We start from the raw sequence: 26,029 nt of genomic DNA on the forward strand, positions 1-26,029 counted from the left end.
ATATTTTATTCTGGTCGTGTCTGAACTTGGCTGATCATCAACGCAACTTGAGAATTGTTTTAAAGATAGTGCTTTCTGGGCCCTATTCCAGAGCTAGTTAATCTAAATCTGTGGGATCACGACCCAAGAGTCTATTAAAATATGTAATGTGTCTATATCTATAAGCTCTGAAGATGGATTCTGAAGTTCAGCAGGGTTTAGGAATCACTGGCCTAATCTACTACTTTGTGACCCCAAACAATATTCTTTGTGTATAGTTCATGGTTCCATATGTGGCAAGTCCAGACTCAATTCCTCCTTCCCTTCATTTATTCACCAATGATAAACTGTAGACAGATACCACTACTGTCAGTTTCTGTACTTTACTTTGAGGGTGCTGCACTGTAGCGTATTAAAAGGTCATACTTCATGTGAATTTTAACATGCTGTTATCTTCTTAGTGATAAGCAGGTTGAAATATAATTCTCTTTGAATTTGGAAATGAGAATCAGAAAGGCTTTTCTAAGTCCCCTCATTCAACTTTTCACACAATGTTAAAATCATCTACCAAGAGAGTCCCAAGGCAAAACGTCAAAAAAACTGATGCTTCAATTACTTCCATGATAAACTTACCAAATGGCTTTGGACCTTACGTCTGAACATTTTTAGTGATGTGGAACTCATACCTACAGGCAACCCATTTTGTACTGTCAGGTCTGTTAAATGTTAGTGTTAAAAAGAGTTTAAAAGTTTACTTGTATATAAGGAACTGTGATCTGTAACACCCTGCCCCTTCTTCTCATAGATTCTAGTTCTTTTACCCTTTAGAATGTAGAAATCTTTTCTCCAACATGAATATAGGTCCCTCCTACTCTTGCTCAAATTAAGTAAGTCATGATTTAAAAAAAATACTTGGCAATACTTAATAGGAAACAAAATATTTTTTTAATTCTTAATCTTGGCTCTGTGAGAATGATCACTATAACTATTTGATGTCTATCCTTCCAAATTATTTTCCTATATATATCAATATAAGTATATCTATAGCTTTTATAAAAAGAGATTATAGGCCGGGCGCGGTGGCTCACGCTTGTAATCCCAGCACTTTGGGAGGCTGAGGCGGGTGGATCACGAGGTCAGGAGATCGAGACCACTGTGAAACCCCGTCTCTACTAAAAATACAAAAAATTAGCCGGGCGTGGTGGCGGGCGCCTGTAGTCCCAGCTACTCGGAGAGGCTGAGGCAGGAGAATGGCGTGAACCCGGGAGGCAGAGCTTGCAGTGAGCCGAGATTGCGCCACTGCACTCCAGCCTGGGCGACAGAGCGAGACTCCGTCTCAAAAAAAAAAAAAAAAAAAAAAAAAAAAAAAAAAAAAAAAAGAGAGATTATACCAATTATATTTGGTAGTTTCAATTTCCACTATTGCAGAGCTTTCCATTTTAATAAATAATATGTATCGTATTAATGGCTACGTAGTATTCCATTTTATAGAATCTATAACTGTACCATAATTTAATTATCGGTCCTCCATTAGTGTATATGAAGATGTATTATATTTAGTAGCCTCAATTCCCACTTAATATTATAGAGCTTTCCATTTTAATAAATAATATGTATCATATTAATGGCTAGGTAGTATTCCATTTTATAGAATCTATAACTGTACCATAATTTAATTATCTGTACTCCATTAGTGCATATGAAGGCCCCCACTCCCATTTTTTGGCTAAAATAAACAGCAATCTGATGAACTACACCTAGAAGTGTGATTTCTGCCTCAAAGGGTATGCAGTATATATATATATATATATATATATATCACATATGTGTTTATACCTATAATCTTTTGCATACCTTTTGAGCCAGAAAAATCATATTCCTAGGTTAGTTCATCAAATTGCCATGTAAACAGATACACACAAAGTTTCAGTGAACATCTAGAAATTTATACTAAAACCAATAGTGCTTAAGAGTGCCTGTTTCCCTATCCTTGGGATTTACATTTTTAATCTTTTAATAGTGTTATGGGAGTTTTAATAAAGTGTTATGGGAGTTTTGAAGAAAGAGAATTGTTTTTGGTTAGGACTCAAAGACTTCTACCACAGCTTGCTAGCATGAAACATCAATACTGCTTGTAAGGATGAAAAACATGAGCTAAGTAAACCTGCCCTCTTCCTCCAACCTGACTCGTTTTGAAGCAACTAAATATTTCATCTTAAAAGGGCATTTCTGGTAATTTAGCTTGAATAATTAAAGAAAACCACAGTCCAGCTCTGATGTCCTGTTGGTTTCAGAATACACACTGAAGATGAACAGAGAGAAATGTGTAAATGTAATGTAAAAAGTAAGGAGAGTAATGATACCAAGAAGATATTCAAAGCTATTAGGAATATTTCAACCAATAAAACAATCTGCTTTCATAGAAACTGAGTGTTGACATTATATCAGAACAGATTTCTAATGCTTTGATTGTGATGGACCAACTGATGATGGAAATGCAACTCACAGCCATTTTAAATGTTTTATTTAAAAACTACTTGAGAACTTCTATTGTGGCCAGGATAGCATAAGCCCATTAAAGTGCCTATCTCCTGCTGATTACAAATAAAAACTCAGGAAAAAATACAAAAAACAATTACCAAAGAACTCTGAAAAGTAAAGAGAAAAAAGCAGTTTGGGGAAGAGAACCAATGCCTGAAGAAGAAAGAGACTTCCATGCAAGTGAGTCTCCTGGTTTTCCCATTTTTTTCCTTGTGGCCTTGAGCTGAGGATGGGCATTTCATGGTGCACACAGACAACTAGAACTCTGGGAGATTGTCTTTAACCAGAAGATCAGGGTAAAGGGGGCCCTTTGAGCATGAGTATGTGTGTGGGCTGAAAACCCTCACTTTTTTCCTCTTATTTCACAGCTCACCTAGAGTGAGTGACAGCAGAGCTGGGGCAGTAGGCAGTGACAGTGGCTAAAACTTCATTAGAAATCTGTCTTTCTGGCTAGGGAACTGGGAAATGGGCCCTCAGCCCTGAAGAGGGTGGGAGAAATCCCCAGTATACTTCTTTCTCTTTTTGTCTTCCCATTTTACCACAAAGATGACCCCAATTGCAAGAATTGTGTGGCAGTGCAGAAAGCTAAAACTTTGAAACACCATGTTTCTGGCCAGACCAAAAATGGGCTCTTGTGGTCTAAACAGAACAGGAAGAATCCCAGAGATCCCTCCAGAGAGGAAAAGGTAGAGAAAAAGATTCCCTAATTCTGTGTATGAATCAACACAAGCTAATATGAGCTGTGTATGAGTGGGAAAACTCAAAGCAGTATAACAAAGGTTAAAGAACTGAACTATAATTTAAACCACTACCTACGTCTCAGACTAGCCACTGAGTGGTGTGTACACAAGACAGCATAGTAAAGGCTTTGAAAATTGAACTGACATCGGAATCATCTTCCAAACAAGGAGAAAGTTTGCAGTTTGAACCTCAGTGGGTTGGTTATCAGCTAAAAGGAAAAAAGAAATCTACATTCTACAGAGGACTGTAATAGGGCCCAGAGACTAAGCAACATAATACTAAAAATGTCCAACACAATCTAAAATAACCAAACATGCAAAGAACCAGAAAAACTAATTCTCAAGGGTAAAAACTATCAATAGATGTCATATGACCTAGATGCTGAAATTATCAGACTTTAAAGAAGCAATTATAACCATGCTCTATGAGGTAAGCATTCTAGAAATAAACAGAAAAATAAATTGCTCTCATAAAGTATAATAAAAAACCACATGAAAATTTGGGAACTGAAAATTGTAATATCTGAGATAAAACATTCACAGATGAGAAGATTGTACATGAGAAAAGATTTGGTAAAATTAACAGATCAACAAAAATGATCTAATTTGAAGAAAAGAGAAAAAAGATTGAAAAAATAAATGAGCAGAACTATGTCAAGGCACAGTATAATCAAATCATTTAAAACTAGAGACAAAGATAAAATCTTGAAAGCAGCCAAAGAAAACAAATGCATTACATATAGGAGAACAAACAAAATGACTGAAAATTTCTCATCAGAAACCACAGATGCCAGAAGACTGTAGAACAATCTTTACAATACTAAATGAAAAAAACAAAAAACCCTATCAACACAGAATACTGTATCAGCAAAAATATCCTTCAGAACTAAAGGAAAATAATATTCTCAAGTGAAGGAAATCTAAGAAAATTTATCACTAGCAAATCTGTTGTAGAAGAAATACTAAAGAAAATTCCTCGGGCTGAAGGAAAATAGTATCCTGCAATTTTAAAAATGAGGAAAGAAAAATAGTAAATACTATGTAAATATAAGATTATTTTTTCCTCAAGTTCTTTACAATATGTATAAACGTACAAAAAATTATAGTCCTTTTTGGGGATTTTGATATAGGTGGATGTAACACACACGAAAACTCTGGAAAGCAGAGACCTACATGGTTGTAAGCTCTTTACATTTTACTCTAAGTAGTACAATACAAACTCTAAGTAGACTGTGAAAGGTTAGGTATTTATATTGTAATACCTACAACAATCATTTAAAAATATATAAAAGACAACAGATAAAATACAAAAATTTATACATAATCAGAAAGAAGGCAGAAGAGGGAGAAGAAAAAAATAAGCAGGTGAAAAAATAGAAAACAAGCAGTAAAATGGTGGGACTAATTGAAGCATATTAGCAATTACATTAAATGTAGGTGTAAACACATGAATAAAAAGATTTTCAGACTGAATTTTTTTAAAAAGACCTACATCCATGCTATCAAGTAGAAATCCACTTTTAAATATAATAGATAAAGGTAAAAGGATAGAAAAAGATATATCATGTAAACACTAACCAAATTAGATTTCATCAAAATTAAAATTTTTGCTCTGTGAAAGACCTGAGAGGATAAAAAGACAAACTACAGACTTGGAGAAACTTTTCAAAACATCAATCCGACAAGACTAATGTCTAGAAAATAGAAAGATCTCTCAAAACTCAATAGTAAAAACAAACTATCCAATTAGAAAATGGGCAAAAGCCATGAATAGACATTTCACTGCAGAGGATGTAGATGGCAAACAAACACTTGAAAAGATGTACATCATTTGCCATTTATCATAATGGCTAAAATAAAAAATAGTGACAACACTAAAATACTGGCAAGGATGCAAAGAAACTAGATACATTGCTGATGGAATGTAAAATTAGACAACTACTTTAGAGAAGAGTATGGCAGCATAAAATTAACCATGATAATTATCATGAGTGAAAAATTGCACCCTTGGGCATTTAACCCAGAAAAATAAAGACTTATGATCACATAAAAACCTGTACACAAATGTTTATAGGTAAAAATCAGAAACAACCAAGATATCCTTCTTCAAGTGAATGGGTAAACAAACGGCAGTAAATCTATATCAGATATACTACTCAGCAATAATAAGGAATGACCTATGGATACACACAACACCTTGGATGAATCTCCAGGGAATTTAGCTGAGTAAAAAGGGCCAATCCGAACAGGTTACATTCTGTATGACTTCACTTACATAACTTTCTTGAAATGGCAAAATTATAGAAAAGGAGAACAGACCAATGGTTGGCAGGGACTAAGGATGGGGAAGGGGAATAGAGGGAAGGAGGGGAGTAAGTGTGACTATAAGGGCAACCTGAGAGATCCTGTGGTGATGGAAATGCTCTGTATCAAGGCCAATATTCTGTTTGTGATATTGTACTACAGTTTTGCAAGATGTTACCTCACTGGGGAAAACCGGGTAAAGACTACATGGAATTGATTATTTCATAAAACTGCATGTGAATCTGTAATTATAAACGCTTAATTTTAAAAGGTAGTGACATATGTAATTTATGCTTTATAATCAAAATGATTAAAAGAATATTTAAGTACAAAAAAGGAAATGTTAAGTACAATTAAGTTCCCAGACAGCGCAAAAAGGCAAAGAAAAAGACACAAACAAAAACTATAAATATAACTTATAAAGTGTTTTAAAAAGTAAGGGTTGTGGATACCAGGTTAATCTACACTTAGAATTCAAACATATTAGAATTAGAAAACAATTAGAAAATCCATTTAAAACAAACCATTTACAGTAGCACCAAAGAACAGCAAATACTGAAAATAATCTAGTTAAAGATGTAAAAGACCTTTACAAGAAGAATCACAAACCAATGCTTACAGAAATGTAAAAATATCTAAATAAAATGAAAGCTATATGACATTTACTGACTGGAAGATGCAATATTATTAACATATAATTTCTCTACTGACTGACTTATGGATTCTATGCAATCCCAATCAAAATGCCAGAAGGTTTGGTTGGGTGTGTGTGTGTGTGTGTGTGTGTGTGACTGATTCTTGAAAATGCAAAGGATTCCACAGAAATGAAAAATACCTAGAAGAGCCAAAGCAAATCTGAAGAACAAAGCTGGAGGATTAGACACCAGATATCAATACTTACTATAAAGTTACAAAAATTAAGATTGTGGTTTAGGCATAAGAAGGGAGAAATGCAAAAGAGAAAATACAGAGCCTAGAAACAGACTCACACAGATAGATCTGCCTGATTTATGACAAAGTTACGGTTACAATTTACTGGGGAGATGGTCCTTTATATAAATGATGTTGGGTCAACTGAATAGCCATATGCAAAACAAAACAAACAAATCCCTGACCCCTTATCTCACTCTGCCCGTACAAATTAGAGATGGATCATAGAAACTGAAGTTAGGTTATAATACTTCTAGAAGTAAATAGGTAGAATGGATCCTCAGAACCTTGAGGTAGAAAAAGATATATTAAACAGGACATAAAAAGGAACTAACCATAAAAAGATTTTAAAATTTGACTTCATTAAAATTAAGAATTTATGCTCACTCAAAGAAACTATTAAGTGAGTGAAAAGGTAAGCCAAAGATTGGGGAAAGGTATGTGCAATACATACATCTAATAAAGAACTTGTATCCAGAATGTATAAAGAATTTTTACAAATTATACAAAAAGATAATCCAATTTTTAAAATGGACAAAAGACCTGAATGGGTATTTCTCCAAAGAAAATACCCAAATGGCCATAAAGCATATGAAAAGGTACTCCACATCATTATACACCAAGAAAACAAAGACGAAAATCACATTGAGATTCCTAGAATCCTATCGGATTGGCTAAAATTAAAAAGACTGAATTTTTAACATGATCAAATGTTGGTTAGGATGTGGAATAATTGTTACTCTTGCTGGTTACAACTACTTTGAAAAATCACTAGGCAGTATACATTAGTACTGAACACATGTACTTATGATCCAATAATGCTACACCAAAAGAAAGTATACACATATTCACCAAAAGATATGTACTAGAATGTTCTTAGTAGCATCATTCATAATAACCCCCACCTAGAAACTATCCAGATGCCCCATCAACAGAACAATTAATGAAATCCTGGTATATTCATGCAAGGGGCATCCTGCACCTCAATTAAAAAGAATTAACTACTGGTCCATGCAACAACACGGATGAATCCCATAGAGGATGCTGATGCTGAATGATGGAAGCCAGAAGTTCATTACTAGGCATGACTCATTTATGGTGGTCTCTGAGTATGGAAGTGGCTGAAATGGAACATAAGGCAGCCTGCTTTGTTGCCTGAAATGTCTGTCCATCTTCATTTGGGATTTGGTTACATGGTGTACACATCCCAGCTGTATACCTACAATTTGTGCACTTTACTGCATACAATTTCTACCTCAATTAAAAAAACAAATCAGTAAGATAATAAACAATTTCTTCATTAAAACAGGAAAAGTAATACAACCTTCAAGACAAATTGCATGCACATGCATGTTGGCTATGTGTTTACATCATGGAAGGCACATTATTAAGCTGATCACAGTTTCTTAGCAGAATATCACTAACCAATTTTAAACTTCTGTATAATGCAATACTGTTTATATCCAAAACTGGCTAAAGACTGAAAGCATAATGAATATTAACACTGAAGTACAACATGTTATTGGAAATAAAAACAGTAATTCTAAACATTTCCTTCACTATTAGATCTATATACTGCATCCAGCTGACCACGATGTTCTTCAGGCATATCAAGATGTCACAGTACCTCAAAAATCCATGTTAAGAAAAAGGAATATAATAAAACTACATTTTGTAGATACATTTTGTAGATGTAAAAAACCTATCTGAATAAACCAATTGATTCTTTTTTTTTTTTAAGCATAATATCTCCACGTCATCCAAAATAAGGTGGAGGAAAGTGGTCATTGATCTGTATTTGATACTTGAATGTGTAGCTAGAATGTACATTTTAATCAAAAATATATCATTTAAAAATCTGTCAATAAAGCATGCTTTTTACATAATTTAAATAGTAAGGAAAACTGAAGCTCGGGCACATATGGAGAACACACAGCTTTCATCTCTCGAAGGGGAAAAGACATTCGGACATACAACATCCATTTTATCTTTGTGAGAACTGAAATCTGAAACCTGTGCATTAAAAAACAGGCCTGACTATTGTACTTGAAAAGATTAAATTGAGTCAGTTACTCAGGAATAGGCAAGTTATTTGAATTGCTACCTAAATTTACATCTGGATTAAATTATAGTATATATCTTTTCAGCACCTCTTCATTTTCAGAATCTTTGGCAAAATGTTTGAATGAAAATTCAGTACACAAAGTTCAATTACAACTACTTTTTTAAAGCTACGTCTGAATGAAGACGATTTAAATAAAGATGCTTCAAAGCTATGAAGAGCTAAGATTTTTAGGAACTTCTAGATTATGAACAGAAGAGTATTTATCCTGCAAGATTCTTCTATTGTTGTAGTAAGAGCTTAGAATATTTCTGATTTCTAAATCACTCAGTACACATAACACTAAATAAAACTTAAAAAAAAAAAAAAAAAACCCAAACACTGAATCTCTATAATACAGCTTTCTAGAAAACTCAGGTTATGAGGCCAACAGAATTAGCATTTCTTCTGCCCAGCAATAAACAACTCAGAAGAGGAAGAGGAGTACCTTCATTATTCATGGCATGTTGTAACTGGTTGGTTCAACTGGCATGAGATTTATTGGCGATGCCTATTAAAAAGGTCTTTTCACTTGAACCAGGAGAAGTAACAGATGACATGGAAAAAAAACAAAACAAATGCACAATGAAGAAAGGAGCTGAAAACTATCATTGTTGGCAGAGGTTATGGCCCTCAACAGCAGCCAGTGGAGAATGAAGAGTTACATTTTGACAGGGTTCAAGCCAACACTGAAATGAAAGAAGTCAGAAAGATAGTTTAAAGAATTCACTGTGGGGCAAGGGAGAGGGGATGGTAAACAAGAGTGTCCAACAGTCTCTAAGCATGATCAGGTGTAATGAGAGGCTGCAACAACAGGTCTAGTCCAGTAGTGATTACAGGGATGGACAGAGCAGGAATTACTGGATGTGAGGAAATCTGTCCCATCATTTTCACTCCCACTACAAAAACCCTTTCATTTCCAAAATAATGCACACCTGAGACACTGCAACAGTCTCCTAACTGGTCTCACCTTTAATTTCTCACCCTTCTACTCTATCCTATGCTACTTCCATAATAATTATCTTAAAACATTGCTTTTTCAGTCATTCCCCCAACCAACTATCCCATAAAAATATGTAGTGGATCTACAATGACTAGCTAAAGGCCTATCTGTAAGCAGACAAGGAGGGTTTCCAGGGTTTATAAGAATTTCATCAACTTGGGCAATCAGCCTGTTTTACAACCTCCCGCCCAATAGCCTGTGTGGAATGTGGTCACCTTGTTGGCTTAAACTAGCTCCTGACAGACCCCTGCAACTTACCATGCTAAGGTCTCCACCATGGGAGAGGCAACAGTTTCATTACCATAACATGCGACCTATGTGCTGGCATGATGGCTCACTGCATCTGTGCAGCTGGGATCCCTCCTCCATATTCAAGGCTGCACCCTTCTCCCCTCTCCATTGCCCCATAAAGCCCTCCTGTTGCTTTTCCTTAGGGAGGCACTGCCTTGAAGAATCCTTCCAGTGTCCTACTTACTAGCACCAAGTAATAAAACCCCTATTGATCAAAACCCACATTCTCATGGGGAGTTCTTTGTTCCTCATCAAGTGAGCGAACCTGAGTTTTTTTCTGGGTAAATTATTTCTAGATTAACAGTCCAGGCCAACCACAATTTGGTCACTGGCGAAAATTAAGATGAAGTGCACCGAGAGAGAGAGAGAGAGAGAGAGAGCGAGCGCTGGATCTAGAGTTAGAGGACCTAGAAATAAGTCCCAGCTCTGCCTCCTTGGATATGTCATGAGCTTTCTGAGCCTCAGGTTCCTTATTTGTGAAACAGAAATATTAATTGATACTTAGGTGTAATGTTAAGGAAGATGATGATGATGACTTTGCAAACAGCTTAGTGTGGTGTTACACACCACACTTGGGCAATCAGCCTGTTTTACAGCCTCCCGCCCTACAGCCATACGTGAATTAATAAGTACTGTGGATACTTTAAAATACTACAGAAATGAGAATTATCCTTTTCTAAGTTCTCTCAAATCGTCTGTTAGTAAGGCAGTTCTAGAATCTTAATGGTGATATAGCCATAAAAATGCACCAAAACTGTTATTTAGTGTTTTATCTCCTGTCTCTGGCTTCCATTCCTCTGGCCAAGGATGACCAAAACTAACCATCTAGTCTGAAAACCATTAATTCTTGTGGAAAAGATTTGAGAAAAACAGGATAGATACTTTTCCCTCTAATATCTAATACCATCTTTTCCAAACAGAAGTAGCTTTCCTTATTCTGTCCATCTTCCTGCAGTAAATACTGCTAAATCAAGTCACCAGCTGTGAACCATGGCTCTGAAGGCCTAGCTAAGACAAGGTGGGTTAATAAAAAAAAAAAGAAAAAAAAAACAAACCCAAGAACTCTGAGTAGTATAAGGCGTTTTGAGCTAAAGTCTTGTTTCTGCCTGAAGCCAGCTGTGCTACCTTTGAAGTTACATCTAGGACCTGAGGAAGGCAAGGGCAATGAATGTTTTCTATGCAGCTGTATCCCCAGTGCTGGAATCAGTTCTTGACACTTACAGACACACAAAGTAGAATGAGATAATGAAGTGATGGTCTTCAAATATGACAGTTTTCTCAAGTAGTCCATAGCGTCTGGAGTAACAAAAATGTCACAAAATCAGTGCAAACATGTCCATGGCCACCAGGCTAAAAACGCATTTTTGGATGTACACTATCTAAAATGCTTTATTACTTTTCTTTATCATGCCTTGTGTTAGACACTGAAATGCTTAAATTGATTTGATGCATAAGGGGTCTCCAGAGATCTGGGATCTGGAGGGAAACTCAAAATACAGAATGCAGGGATCTTTACTTACAAATTCAACAAATATTTACTAGATATTTTCTATGTGTCAGGTGCTAGGTATCAAAATTGAAGCAGAGCACCACCAAATAATAGACTCTTTCTTCATCAACAGAAATTAGATGGTTTACATCAATTACTTTTATAAACAATACACCCTGTGGGTTGAGTGAAGCGGGGAGGCGGCAGTTCAGACTATGAATATAAACAGTTGCAAAGGGCACATACATACATTTGGATTTTCTGCTGAAACTAAGCCATAATACACCATATTCTTAATACAATTAAATGTGATCTTCAAAGTACAGTTAGTCAGGCATGGGTGAGAGTGGTCAAATGACATCGGGTAGATCAATTGCAAGGGCGGCTGGTAGGTGCTCCATAAATTTGCCGAACTTTAAGAGTTAAATTCAATCATCTTCAATAAATTTTTTTTTAAGATCTTCACAAAGAAACCCAAAGGATCAATAGTACTCTTAACAAAAAGGATCATAGTACTCTTAACATAGTACAAAGGATCATAGTACTCTTAACAAAATAATTTCTAAAATAACATGTTTATCTAAAAATGTGTTATTGTTCTAGATAATTACTGCTGCATAATACTATCCCAAAACTTAGGGGCTAAAAATAGCCATTTTACTATACTGCATGATGCTGTGGGTCAAGAATTTGGGCAGAAGTCAGTTGGGCAGTTCTTCCGTTCTACATCATATTGACTGGGGTCACTCAGAGGTCTTTAGTTATAGTGAGCAGGGCTGGGCTGGAGAGTCAAAGATGGCCTCACCTGAGGCCTGGCACATTGGTAGGAATGGCTGGAAGGGAACTCCCTCCTCCTCTCTATCTAGCCTCCGGGCTTCTCCGTGAATTTTCCAGCAGCATAGCCGGACCTCCTATGTGGTCGCTCAGGGCTTCAAGAAAGTAAGGTGGAAGGTGTTAGTCTTCTCAGAGATTAGCCCTCAAACTGGCTTAGTATCACTTCCACTATACTCTACAGATCAATGCAGTCTTAACAGGCCAGCACAGACTCAAAGGGAGAGGAAACAGATCCTACTTCTCAATGGAAGTTGGGTCAAAGAATCTGCAGCCATCTTTAATCAAGAGCATTTAGTAAAAAAGATGTCATCTTTCAAAACTGAGCAACATTTCCAGTTCATGAGGATTTGTTTATCCAAATTAACAAAAGCTTTAAAAAATGAAGCTGGCCAGGTCAAAGAAAGATACTGTTTATTTAAACAAGGTATCTAAAAAATATATGCACAAATGGGATTTGAATTGTCATGATTTAAAAAAAAAAAAAGGGAATTTGAGGTAACGGTCTATAGTGACCATAAAATTTATTGCCCACACTGAGATACTTTCAACATGGAAAGGGGCAGTGTAAATAAATGTAGAGAACAACAAGCAGCATAGACCTGAACTGTCCCAGATAAAAGAGACATACAGTCACCTTTGGAGAAAAAGGAATAGATTGAAGCAATGGTACTTATTCAAAGGAAAATAGATATGTGATTGTTAAGAAGCTACTCACTGTGGCCTATAAAGAAAAGCTTCAGGACTCATTACTTAGTAGGATATGCTGATGCAAGCAATAAAATAAATTTCCTTCCCTCCATAAATGTACAAGTATTTCCTTCAATAAAACCAGATGATGTGCTCAGGGTGGCCTTAGGAATAAACATTTTCTGTCATCAAGAGTAGCCTTTTATAATGTATATACCTCTGGGAGGCATCCTACCATAATTAAGGTACTGATTTGTTCAGCAGGGATGGTAAACACACAACATCCTGGCTGCCTCTCTCAGGACAAATGCTGCTGGTGGGTCACAGCATTCCCATGACTGAGCTCACACTCAGCTGGGGGACTCTCCCTGCACAGAGCTCCACACAGCAGCTGCACCTATTGGATAATGCTCTGTTTACATCCTTCTTGAATAAAGGTAATAGCACTCCAAAACTAGTTGACCGTCTGAGAGCAAGAAGAGACATAGGGTTTATGCAAACATTATAGTTCCTTAATGCTAGACCATTGTAAAAAAGTTTTATATCATTGGTATTACACATAAACTGAATTAACCATTGAGAAATTATTTTCTCATCACTTGCTCATAAAAAATAAACTAAAAATAATTAATAGTTCATTTTCTGGTTAGCTTTCACGTATGTATGTATGTATGTATGTATGTATGTATGTATGTGGCTACTTAACAATAGGATTTCAGTACTTCACTTTACCAATCAACATTACTGATTGCCAAAGTTTGTTGGAACTGTTGGTTCACGAAGTAGAAAAAGAAAGCAGTAGAGTATAAGTGGATCATTGAGGGAAGGAGAAATTATATTTTAGATAGGGAGGATAAAAATGTACTAAACATACTGCTGTGGTCTGAATGCTTGTCTCCCTAAAATTCATATGTTGAAATTTAATCCCCAATGTGACAGAATGAAGAAGTGGGGACTTTAGGAAATGATTCGGTCATGATGGCTCCACCCTCATGAATGGGATTAGTGCCCTTATAAAGGAGGTTTGCGGGAGCCATTTTGCGCCTTACACCATAGGAAGATGCAGCAAGAGGCACCATTTGTGACACGAATTTTGCTGGTGTCTTGACTTTGGATTTCCCGGCATCTAGAACTGTCAGCAATACATTTCTATGGTTTATAAATTACAGAGTCTAAGGAATTTTGTTATAGCAGCCTGAAGAGACTAAGACATATACAAAAAGGCGATTATACATAAATATACAATTGTTGTCATTAGTCTTGTAGACAAAATTCTGAATTTCCATAAACCGAATAAAAAAATTCCTTAGAAAAGGTGGCCTAGTAAGAGCAATGTTTTTGGTGGAAAAATATTTTGAAACTTAGAAATCAAAGTGTCTTTAAAAATATATTTCTGTATAACTCAATACTGCAAAATATATACCCATTTATAGGACATTTTGGCACACCAGAAGGACAAAGATAGCATCTTGTTCTTATTCTGTATAATGCCCAAGGCAATGCTATGCAGATGAGGTGGCTTAAATGATATTACTTGATGTTGACAGTGATGACTTTTATACAAAGACAAAACTTTTCTCAATTTGATTTATTAAAAACCTATGCCAACATGTTACTGCATATAACTAGCCATAAAGACTTAAAATTATCTTCACCCCATGCATATTTGGTATTCATAAAGAGGTCTACTATCATTATCTTTATTATCACTATTAACTTTTTTAAAAAGAGAAGTGTTAACAAATACTAATATATGCTGACTGCTTTTTATGTCACATTTTAATATTTAAAATATGTGTACTAAAAATCATCACAATTCCTCATGAATCACAAAAATTTATTGCCATCATTTATAGCCAACATATTTAGGTCTCTAGGGGAAGGCAAAGACACAAAGCACTCAAGGTCTATGCTCTAAGTTCTATAACATAGTGTTAGAGCACTTAAAACACAGAGGAGAAAGCAGTGGGAAAAACAGAAATGTTGTACTATACTAGGTATTATATAATTCATCTCAATATAGTAAGACAATTGAGCCTAATTCCTAAGAAATCACGTGGCAGTATACAGATAAAAGGCTGGGTTTCATTCCTATTTCTGTGATTCTTGTTGAAACTTTATTATTGATATTTTAGGTTCACTATGTAAAGAAACACTTTACGTTCATTATCTCATGAGTTACTACATCATACTCATATTACAAATGAGGAAATTAAAATGCAAGGAATGTCAACTTGCTCCTAATTACATAACTAATAAGTGCTGGAGCTCAGCTTTAATGAGATTAACATTCGCTGTCTTCATGGATGAGAAGATAAGTATATACAATAAAATACTCCATTCGAGACTTATAATACATACAGTATTCATAATGTTCATTGGAAACCTAAAGATGAATTAATTTAGGACCAGGGGCAGTGGTTCAGGCCTGTAATCCCAGTGCTTTGGGCAGTTGAGGTAGTTGGAACACTTGAGGCCAGGAGTTTGAGACCAGCCTGGGCAAAATAACAAGATCCCATCTCTAGAAAAAATTTTTAAAGAATTACTTGGATGCGGTGGTGCCTGCTCTGTAGTCCTAGCTATTCAGGTGGCTGACGCAGAAGGGCTGCTTGAGCCCAGGAGTTAGAGGCTGCAGTAAGCTCTGATGGCGCCGCTGTACTCCAGCCTGGGCAACAGAACAAGACCCTGTCTCTTAAAATACTCTAAGATTTCATTTACAGAGAGAGCTGTAAAGATACTTAGTAAAGAAAATACTAATATGCATTGAATTATTAATATAGTATTTCCACATTTGAATTATTAATTTCTAACAGGCAGGAAAGCATGAGAACACTCCTAAATGTTTTAAATAAAGGTTTTTCAGTGTTTCTCTTGGGTAACTTTACTAAGTGATTTTAAGATATTTACAGTTTTACTGTCTTACAGGAAGAGGTGAATCAATGTTATCCTGGATAGATGCAGCAGACCTCTATTTTGAGTTTTCTGAACCTCCTCAGCAACTGTTCTTGAAATGGATAATTCCACACTCATGTATTCAAGTCTGAATACTACCACAACCTCCCTTTCTCTGTTCTAAGTTTTCACAAGGCAAGAGTTATCTTGAATTACTAGAATGAACAAAATTACATGAGAAATACATCCTCATATTTCTAATATGCACAACAGAGATAAATGCTTTCTCAAAAGATATGCTATATCTTTTTGTTCAGTGACTAAATGCTATCTTTCTCTGAATTACAAGTAGTATTCACTAACTCACATTGGGATGTACTTCATTTTCGTAATCTTACACAGCATTGTTGGGAACCAGAAAAGCAGGAGAGAGAAGATGAAATATTAAACAGATAGCTCCATTTAGTTTTCTTAGAGTAAAAATGTCCTAGGATAGCAGTTTCCAAGCTATGTGTGATAAAATCAATTTGGTGGGTCATGAAAAGCACTTAAAAACAATGAAATAAAATAGAAAAAAATAGAAAAAGTAATACAAGCAACATAGCAAGTTTACTGTCTCATGAAATGTTGATTTCGGCTAGATGTACTTATTCCTATGTATGCACTAAGTCACAATATAAAATGTATTTCTTACTGAGGGCCCTGGTTAAGAAAATGTGAAATCCCCTGCTGAGTGGATCTATAGAAATAGAGATAGTTATTAATTTTTTCCAATATTTGGCTTTTTGACAGATAATAACAATTTAAAAATAAAAATTATAAGTCACCTTATTTCTCCCTAAATATAAATTTTGGTATGTTTTAAAATCTTAAACGTATTAGAGAAATAAAAAACAAAAACAAAAATAAATCCCCATCTATCCAATTATGCCAGAGAAAGTATTTAATATATACCATGACAAAATCTTAGCTAGATTATGTATTAGAATCTTCAAATATTATTTTTAGCTATTTTGATTACTTCAAATTTTACTAACATATTTATGCTTTATTTAACATACTTGACTGAAATGCAGATGTCCACAATTACAGCATTACCATTATTGATATTACTCTACTAAAAGGCTGAGTTTGATCTGGTAAAGCAGAAAGGCATGTTTAAGAAATTAAACTTTTCTCTGTCAGGCTGAAAACAATTTTTAATGAAATGAACCACAACTGTCAAAGTAACAAATGAAATGGCAATATATAATATATGGCATATTTCTGCACACCATTAAAATTTCAAGATAAATTTCCTATAAACAAAGTATCTATACATTTCCTTTAGTAACTATTCAGTCACCATCAGTTTTACCTTGTTTCAAAGTCTACTCGTATTCAAACTCTTATTACTCCAAAAAACTTGAGTACTTAAAACTCTTTTTACAACATAGGCCTGAAAAATATAAGTATGTAAAAAAACAGTAGGTAAGAATAGATGGAGAGAAACAGAAAACAGAAAAATCAAAACAGAAGCCAAGAAAACCCTAGAGTAAGGCATACATGCTTCCCTAGGCGCTAAGGTTCTAAAGACAATGACTAAAAGAGAACTGAAAAGAAAAAATACCCCTGAAAAAAAATTCCCTTAAGTACAGTGTACTTGGTTTTATGTAAAGATCCTTCCTTAAAAATATGTAAATATACATGCATAATATATGCACCTTATTGTGCCATATGTAATTTCTCAGTTCACACACATAAATTAAATCACTCAAGTGTATTGCTACTGAAACTTTGGCAAATAAAAAGATTCCAATTTTGTTGGCTCTTCCTGTTGGTTGTGAAATCCAGTGATTTTTCTTAGTTCCTCTACCTCTTCCTTAATGTTTAATAATTTAAATTATTTTTGCCCTCTCTCCATTAAAAAATAAGTATTAGTATAATTATTCCTTATTGTAGATTTTATTGATACAATTATCAAATCTTAACAAAATTGTGGGTCACAGGCTGCTGATTCTTTAAGGTTCATATTAAACTTGACCCCTTCCCTCATCACCCCGGCCAGACAAAAGTGCTCTCACACTTTGTTAGAGAGGAAGAGACATCATCTCCTCCAGCTCCAAATTGAGCTTTAAAAATTACAATCCTGGAGTGGCAAAAAGAAAACTATATACTGTAACCTGTAATTTTACAATGCAGCCAAAACAAAAGTTTCCTTTTCAGGAAAAACTTCCGGGCCACGTAAAGTGATTCACTGTATGAAGTTCAGTTATGCAAGATAAGTAAGTCCCAGACATCTGTACAGTAATAGTACTTCTAGTTAACAATACCGTAATTGTATAAACATTTGCTAAGAAGATAGAACTTATGTTAACTGTTCTTATTACAAAAAAAATGAATGAATGAATGAATGAGTGAATGGATAGATAAAGCAGGGGGAAACTTTTGGAGGTGATGGATAGTTTTACAGCATTGTGGTGATTTCACAGGTGTATGCTTATCTCTAAACTCACTGAGTTGTACACATTAAATATGTCTGGCTTTTTGTACGTCAATCATACCTCAGTAAAGTGGTTTTTAAAAAAAGAAAAAAAGATCATGAAAAACATTGAGCTCTTCGAGTCATTTTCAAAACAAATTTCAATTTTTTGACCATTTAAATCCCTCTTATGAAAGACGAAGTGAGCACTCATAACTATTTCCCTCCTCTCATCCTGACTTACTAGTTATATTGTTTGTTTCATATTGTCAGTGTTTTTTAACTCTAATATTCTGTTTGGCAGCCATAATTCTCACAATTCTTTTATCTTAGTTTTGTATTTAAGTGGGTACAGGTTTCACCATCAGTCCTTATCTTCATACCCAAATTCTTTGTTTGAATTTATGTCTGACTTTCAGGATTTAGTCATCAATTCTTCATGATATATATTTATTAATTATTAAAAATTTTTCTTACTAATTCACCAGTACCAAAACAAAACAAAACAAAAAAAGTGACCCATAGCTATTAGGCTCTGTACCTGGGAGGTCCCGCTTGAATTAAGTTTTGGTATTGGGGAAGCAGGTATTTGTAGAGGGAAAAACGGTAGCAGAGCTCCAGAAGTTTCACTTACTTGGGACAAACATCTTTTGATGTTTGATGTATACTCTCATTTCAGCTCTCCAGCACCAAACTGTCATGGGCCAAAGATCTATGTGTAACAATTGGTAATATGCTTCTATTTTAGAGTAGGCTTTAATAGCTACTTATGGTAAGGGGGAAAGTGTAAACAATCAGCCAATTCACTTGAAAGTGACCACTTAAGTAATATAGAAAATTAATAATAATCTTAAAAAAACAACAACTTACTCACCTTGGGTAGTGCAAGTCAACTATCTTTTTCCCAATCTTAAAACACCCCGCGCCTTCTCGCCTACTACAATATAGGAAATCTCCACTGTGTATCTTACAACTCTCGAGTTCTATCCTTGGCTATATTCATTCATTCTTCATTTCTATTCTTAGCCATATCCATTCATTTCTGTCTCTATACTCTACCCAGTAGGTTTCATCTACTCTTCCAACCTGAACTACGCAGATGATCCTGAGTCTTCATATTCATACATAACCTGACCTTTCAGGCTTTATTCAAATGTTCTAATTACTTATTAGGCTGGCTATCTGGATAATTACCATCTCCAAAACTGAAAATAATCTCCCCCAGCTATTCCTCCATAATCCTATTCATTCATTTCAAAATGTCAAGGTTACTTCTGACCTCTTCCTCTTCCTCTACCACTGAGTTTGATTAATTCATTCTTTACAACATTCCTCACATCCTTTCTGTCCTATTACTAGACACCATGCTAATTCAGGATCTTCACACTTCATGTAGAAACTGGATTATCACAACATTTATGACTATTCTTCCTGTTATGAAAGAGAGTAGTCTATTACCACTAAGACATCTACCATATCACTACATATTACTATACCTATGACAGTTGTGATTATGGTCCTTGACTACACGATCAACTCCAAAGTCTTTAACCTTCAGTAATTTAGCTTTAAAAATTTTCACCTTACCTCCCCTCACACTTCTATATAAATTCCCCATTTGGCCAATCTGCTCTATTTAACATCCAAAAAACATATTCTATGCATTTCCTGTGCCATTTCCTCCATCTGGAATACATCATGTTTCTGATTCTTTGAGGTTCATATTAAACACTGCCCCAACTGGAAGTGTTCTCACAGAAAGTTCGAGCTGAAGGAAGATCATCTCCATCTGCAAAATGAACTTTAAAAGATCATCTCCTCCATCTATGAAATCAAAATGTTTAGGGAAACTGAGGCCAAACAACAATACAAATACTTTTCTTTCTGAACATTCATTTTTTCAACATTTTTTCTTGTTTCCTATGTGCTAGTAGGAGCTGTGTTACCTACATGGGCTTAGAATTTTGTGAGAAAGGCTGACTACCCATAAATTATCTCACAAATAATTAAATTTGGATGAGTGCTTCAAATAAAAGGGAAAGGACAGGGTATGTGTGATTGAGGGAAGAGGTGAGGCATAAAGTTTAGTCTAGTAAGGGAAGACAGGAAAGGAGTTACTTTGGTTTGAGAGGACATCTTCCCTCAGTGGGGAAAAATCTTTTAACTCTTCTATGCCTAGTGTTCCATTATTGGAACGCTAAGCTTGTGGGAGTTATTTATATCCTACTGCTCAAGGTCCTTGCTAAGGTCTGATACTTCACAAAAAAATTTGCAACCTCCGGTATAAATGGGTTAAGCAGGGGTGAGGGTGAAAAGCGGAGTAGGAATTAATTCTGCAAAAAGGTAGATTTCCACAGGCCAAAGGAGAGCCCAGAGAAAGGCACTTTCAAGGACTTATGGTCTGGGTGCTAGAATAAAAAGACGGGTGCAAGAGGTGAGGCTGCACAGGCAGGGAGGGATAAGAGCAAGCTAGGCTGTTAAAGGTCATGTTGAAGATTTCTGGACTTTTTCCTAACAGCAAACAGGTCGTGTATATCACGTTCCATGAACTTCACATTAGGACCATGGCTGATCCTGGCATGGGTAACGACGAGAAAAGCAATTACAAAATCAGAAAAAAATTCTAGTTTCATTTCAACTAAAAAACATTTCCTATATCCCTGTTACTCTTCTTTGTGTGTGTCATCTCACCCAAAATCGAGTTAAGAAAAAGCATATGAATTTACAAATACAGCCATTTTCAGTTGGTCCACTTGGCTTTGACAAGAGGTCATGTATGTATATGGAGGTATGTACACTTACAGACACTTAAGGGAGTATGGTTCAGTTTCACATTTCTTAAAAATGAAGCATTTCAAGTAATAGCAATCCTTGAAAATGATTGCTATTATTTGAAATGAAAAATGAAAAGCTCCATTCGTTGTTTGGCTATGCATTAGTGCTATGCATTATTGCTACACTGTACTTGAAGTTAAATGTTCATTCTCATGCCCTTTTCCATCAGATCTTTCATAAGGGAAAATATTTCAAGAGAATACCAACACAATTCTTCCAAGGATTATTTTAACCTCATTGCTTTTTAGTCTCATCTTGTCTATACTAAGTAATGAATTCCAAAATGCAATTACAAATTTATTTATTCTAAAATCACATTTATATCAAGGGCAAAATTTAAGGAAGATAAATGACAAAGTTATTAAAGTAAGAATGACAGCTAGAATTTTTTGAGCAATTTCTGTGTACTGGTATTGTTTTGGGAATCTTAAAATACATTATCTCATTTAATTCTAACAAGGACTCTGGAAGGTGCATGCTAATCTCTATTTCACAGATAAGGAAACTGAAGCTTAGAGAAATAAGCAAGCATTTCCCCAAATCATATACACCTTAGACCTCTATTGTCCAATATGGCAGCCTATGGCCACATACGGCTACTGAGCACTTGAAATGTGACTTGTTTGAATTGAGATGTGGTAGGTCAAACACATACCAAACTTCGAAGACACAGTATAAAAAAGTAAAGTACCTTATTAATAATTTTTGAATATTGACATGTCGAAATGATTCTATTTTAAATATGGTGGGTTAAATAAAATACACTAAAATTAATTCCACATATTTATGTTATTTTAAAAAAATCAGCTACTAGGAATGTTAAAATTACGCATGTGGCTCGCGTTATATCTCTACTGAAAAGTGCTGACCTAGGCCTAAAGCTGAGTACTGAATTTGACAGTAGATATCAAATACTGAAAGACTGGTAAAGAGGCCACCTGCATTCACACGTCCTCTCCATCAATGATGGGAAGCCAGACGCTGGGGTTAGGATGAAGTGTAAAATACCTTACTACTACCATATTACAAAGACACACAAGTGAGGTCCAAGAGGTTCTTATGAATACAACGGTTGAATTCTGGTGAAGAGAATTTATGAACTCTATTTCAGCTGATCAATGATATTTTTATATCTAGAACTGAGACTACTGAGTAAAATGATATCTGGGCATGCAGAATTTTACTCTGTTTTTCCTCTGGGTCATAGTGAAAATAAACAAATTGCTCCAATACACTGAGTTTAGACTAACCTATTACTATAACTGAGAAAAGTAATCTGCACTAAATTACAAGAAACTACAAAATTATGTAGACCATATTATCCAATAATATTTTGCCATATTTGTTCCCTAAGCTTGTGTCAAGAAGTTAGCCATGGGTATGTGGCTTTATCAGTGTATATCTGCATCTTCATATCTTTAAGCATATATATCTAAATGTGAAGGGTGAGGCAGTTGGGGCATTTACTTAGATTATTTTTTGATGTATGCATTTGGCCTAACATTGACATGTGGCAATGTATCAGACTACCCTGCAGTTGGTTTTGTTTGTTTCTTTTTAATTGAGTGGTTGGGGGAGGGGGTAATAAGAATTTAAGTAACTTAAATGTAGCCCCTTAAATGCCATCCTCATACTAAGTTTAACACCAGAATTGTTCAACTCTTAACTATAAACATTTAACTTTAGGACAATGATACTGGAGAAGTAAAAAGCTATCAAATTCACAAATCTTAGCAGCAGAGACCACGAAAATATCTGCTTTATTCTAGTTTGGAATTTAACACAAGGATGAATAACATGCACAATTTTAGTTCAGCTATTAAAGTGCATACTCAATTAGTTAAGGGGGAGTGGAGCAATAGAGACAGCCTTCTCTTTGATCTCATAGGTTGCATTAAAAACCCACTACTCGTAATGAATTTTTGAGCATCCCCTGGGTACACATAACTTGGTCCTTGCTCTTTCAAAATGAGTGGACTCAAACTGACTTACAATGTGATTGTGTCTACGGTGCACTTACAACCATCTTTCAGTAAAGGTCTTCGGATTTAGGCTCTAGGTAGAGTAAGGCAGGAAAAAAAGGACACCAAAATTATCAGCAGGCATTAACAAGAACTACATAAAACAGTAATGTGTAATTAAATGATAATTAGAAAAATTTGCCAGAACTTTGAACTAAGATATTATCACATTTCTAATGCTTAAAATTACACAGAAAAATATATTCAGTGAATTTAAAAGAAAACAAACATGTTAAATCATTTATCAGCCATATTTCCAAAATGTATACTTTAGAAAAGAATTTTTATATATATATAAAGACTTATTAACATTAACTTTAAATTAGCTAATACTTGTGTCACACTTTTGAAGAAGCTTCTGTTTTGTTTCCAGGAACTGGTGGTGGTGGTGGGTTTTTTTTTTTTTTTTGGAAGGGGTTAAGGCGGCTATATTAAAAAAAAACAAAAACAAAAAAGTTAAGCTGTATTCTTTTCCTGTGAATGGCTTATTTGTACTCCTCTATGTTAATATTCTCGAAACCCCATTTAGCTTATGTTGTCTTCAAATAATTTGATAATCTGTCTTTAAAGTTTTGCACTAAATTAGAGACTTCATTTTTGTAAAACGCCTTGGAACCATAAACCTTTAACGAGATGAGAAAGGTCTCTTTCCTCTGGACTTGACTTTACCGTATAGGTGTGTGAGCGATTTTTGCTGTCAAACATTGCCAAGGCAGATTGTTGTTGTTCAGTCTGCAAATGTCTCGATTATACCTGCACAGTTCCTCTCTTCCCAACACAAACCTATCCACCCCTTTCCCCCCTGCAAGTTTTAAACTTTGTTTCCTTGAGGGCTCTGTACGAGCAATGCTAACAACGTCCAACAGACAAAGAGCTGTTCTGTAGGCTAACACGATGCCAAATTTTAGTTGTGAAACAAAGCACTCAAATTTGAGATTGAGAAAGAGGAGCAGAATGACAATAGTAAAGCCTCCAGCTTGGAGCCACCCCCCAAACAGCCCCTTCCCCGGAGCCCCGCGCGGGGAGTTCCGGCCCCGGGACGGTGACTCCGGGGTGCAGCCGCCAAGCCCCCGTGCGCCCTCGCTCACCGCTTCACACGGATGATCTGGTCCCGCATGGGCTTGATGTCCTGGAAGCTCTGCTGGTTGACGAGGCTGTAGACGAGGATGAAGCCCTGGCCGTTCTTGATGTACAGGTCCCGCATGGACGCGAACTGCTCGGTGCCCGCCGTGTCCAGGATCTCCAGCACCGACGGCGACGAATCCACTTCGATCTCCTTGCGGTAGAAGTCCTCGATGGTGGGATCGTATTTCTCGATGAAGGTGCCGGTCACGAACTGCACGGTCAGGGCGGATTTGCCTACCCCGCCCGAGCCCAGCACCACCACTTTGTACTCGCGCATCGTCCCTCCGCGGCCGCCGCCGCCGCCGCCGCCCGCGACATAGACCTACGCCGGCCGCGCTGCGCCCCCAGCCCCGGCCCCGGCGGCTCGCCCCGCCGCCTCCCGCTGCCGCCCCCACCTCACAGCCGCGGCGGCCCCCTGGGCGCCGGCGGCGGCGGCGGCAACTGAGGGAGCAGCGGCCCTGGGCATGGGCCGAGCCGGGCGGCGATGCGGCCCCGTGGGCACCGGGTGGGACTGAGGGCGAGCAGAGAGAAAGCGGGAGCCGCCGGAGCCGCCCGAGCCGCGGGCCCGCAGTGCCGCCCGCCCCGCCCCTCGCGCCTCCACGCCCAGATCCCCGCCCGCCGCCGCCGCCGCCACCGCCGCCGCTACCCCCAGCGTTAGAGCGCGCGCCCGAGCCCCAGCCGCAGCGCGGCCAGGGGCGGGGCCCGGCGGCCAGGGTGGAGCCCGCGGCACAGCCCCGCCCCCGCCCTGTCTCCTAGGCGACCGGCCGCGAGCGCTCCCGAGAGGCTCTGCGCGGCTCGGAAGCTTCTGCCCGCGCGGAGATAAACAAGCACCGCGACCGCCCAGCAGCGTCGAACCCTGCGCGCCCAGTCAGACCCCAGGGCCTGTGTACCGAGCATGCGCAGTTCCCGCCCGAGCCAGGAGCCAGCGTTAACCTGAGGCTCCTGAGACGTTCAGAATTCGACAGGGATGAGGTGGTAGAGGGGCCAGAGCTACCTCCAAGCTTTACCCTGAGGCGGGGAGTGAAGGAGAGAGATGCCCAAGGCCTAAGAGGGGCCGCGAGGGCCTTTGCCCGATGCCACCCAGTCTGTCAGCACTCCTAGAGCTTTGGTTTTATCTTGTATTAGCATGTAAAGCTTTAAGGGGACGGGCACCTACAGGCTTCTGCCTGAAGTTGTGTAAACGCAACAAAATGAAGCTTTGGAGCGTTAGGACATTGATGGGAGGGTGACAGCCCCCCCCCCCCCCAGCAGCGCGCCAGAGGGGCGAGTCAGAGGCGGCCACACACCACGGAAGTCGGGTCCAAGCCCTCTGACGTCGCCGGGGTCCCACCCACCAACCCTCTGGACCCGCCCACATTTCTTCTAGGCCTGCCCCTTTCAGTGCCGAACAGAAGTCGAGCTCTTCCCACGCCCTGTCAGCCACGGGTGAATTGAAAACCTGGAGAGCAGAATCCCGAACGGCAGCCGGAAGGCCCAGGGACACCTCATAGCAACAGCCAGCTAGGGGCATCTAGTGGGAAGCTGGAATTCATTCTAGCCAACCAGATCACGTCTCTGCACCACAAGGTACCATTCACGACCAATAAGAGAGCGTCTCCATACCACGTGACTTTCCTCCTTCAACTAATCGAGAAAAACGCTAGTCGCAGGATCCGCAAGCCCACCTCCCAGTGCCTCGCCAGGCGGGGCGGTTCGCGCACTTTCTGCCAACCAATCGTAGGTGAGCTGGCGAGTGACGGAAGCTTCGGCCAAGCCAACCAGAGCTCGCGAGCCCCTTGCCACCGAGGCCGGCGGAT

The 26,029-nt window shown here is 37.6% G+C and overlaps 1 protein-coding gene across 3 annotated transcripts in view; it reads right to left on the minus strand.

The window, feature by feature from the left end:
* Positions 1-24,805, minus strand: part of RAP2A (RAP2A, member of RAS oncogene family) — a 34,159-nt gene extending 9,354 nt beyond the window's left edge. Inside the window, exons 1-2 of one of the 3 annotated variants that reach the window (XM_032151127.2) lie at positions 24,197-24,788; positions 11,111-11,185 (exon numbers count right to left, since the gene is read on the minus strand). In XM_032151127.2, coding sequence (XP_032007018.1) covers positions 11,111-11,185; positions 24,197-24,510 — 389 coding nt within the window. In that variant the 5' untranslated portion in view covers positions 24,511-24,788. Of the gene's footprint in view, positions 1-11,110; positions 11,186-21,656; positions 23,143-24,196 lie in introns of those variants that run through there. The other 2 variants (XM_058438025.1, XM_032151129.2) reach the window with 2 other exon arrangements.
* Positions 24,806-26,029: the final 1,224 nt, after the last annotated feature.

The sequence above is a fragment of the Hylobates moloch genome, unplaced genomic scaffold, assembly GCF_009828535.3.
Source record: "Hylobates moloch isolate HMO894 unplaced genomic scaffold, HMol_V3 SCAFFOLD_4, whole genome shotgun sequence".
Classification (NCBI taxonomy): domain Eukaryota; kingdom Metazoa; phylum Chordata; class Mammalia; order Primates; family Hylobatidae; genus Hylobates; species Hylobates moloch.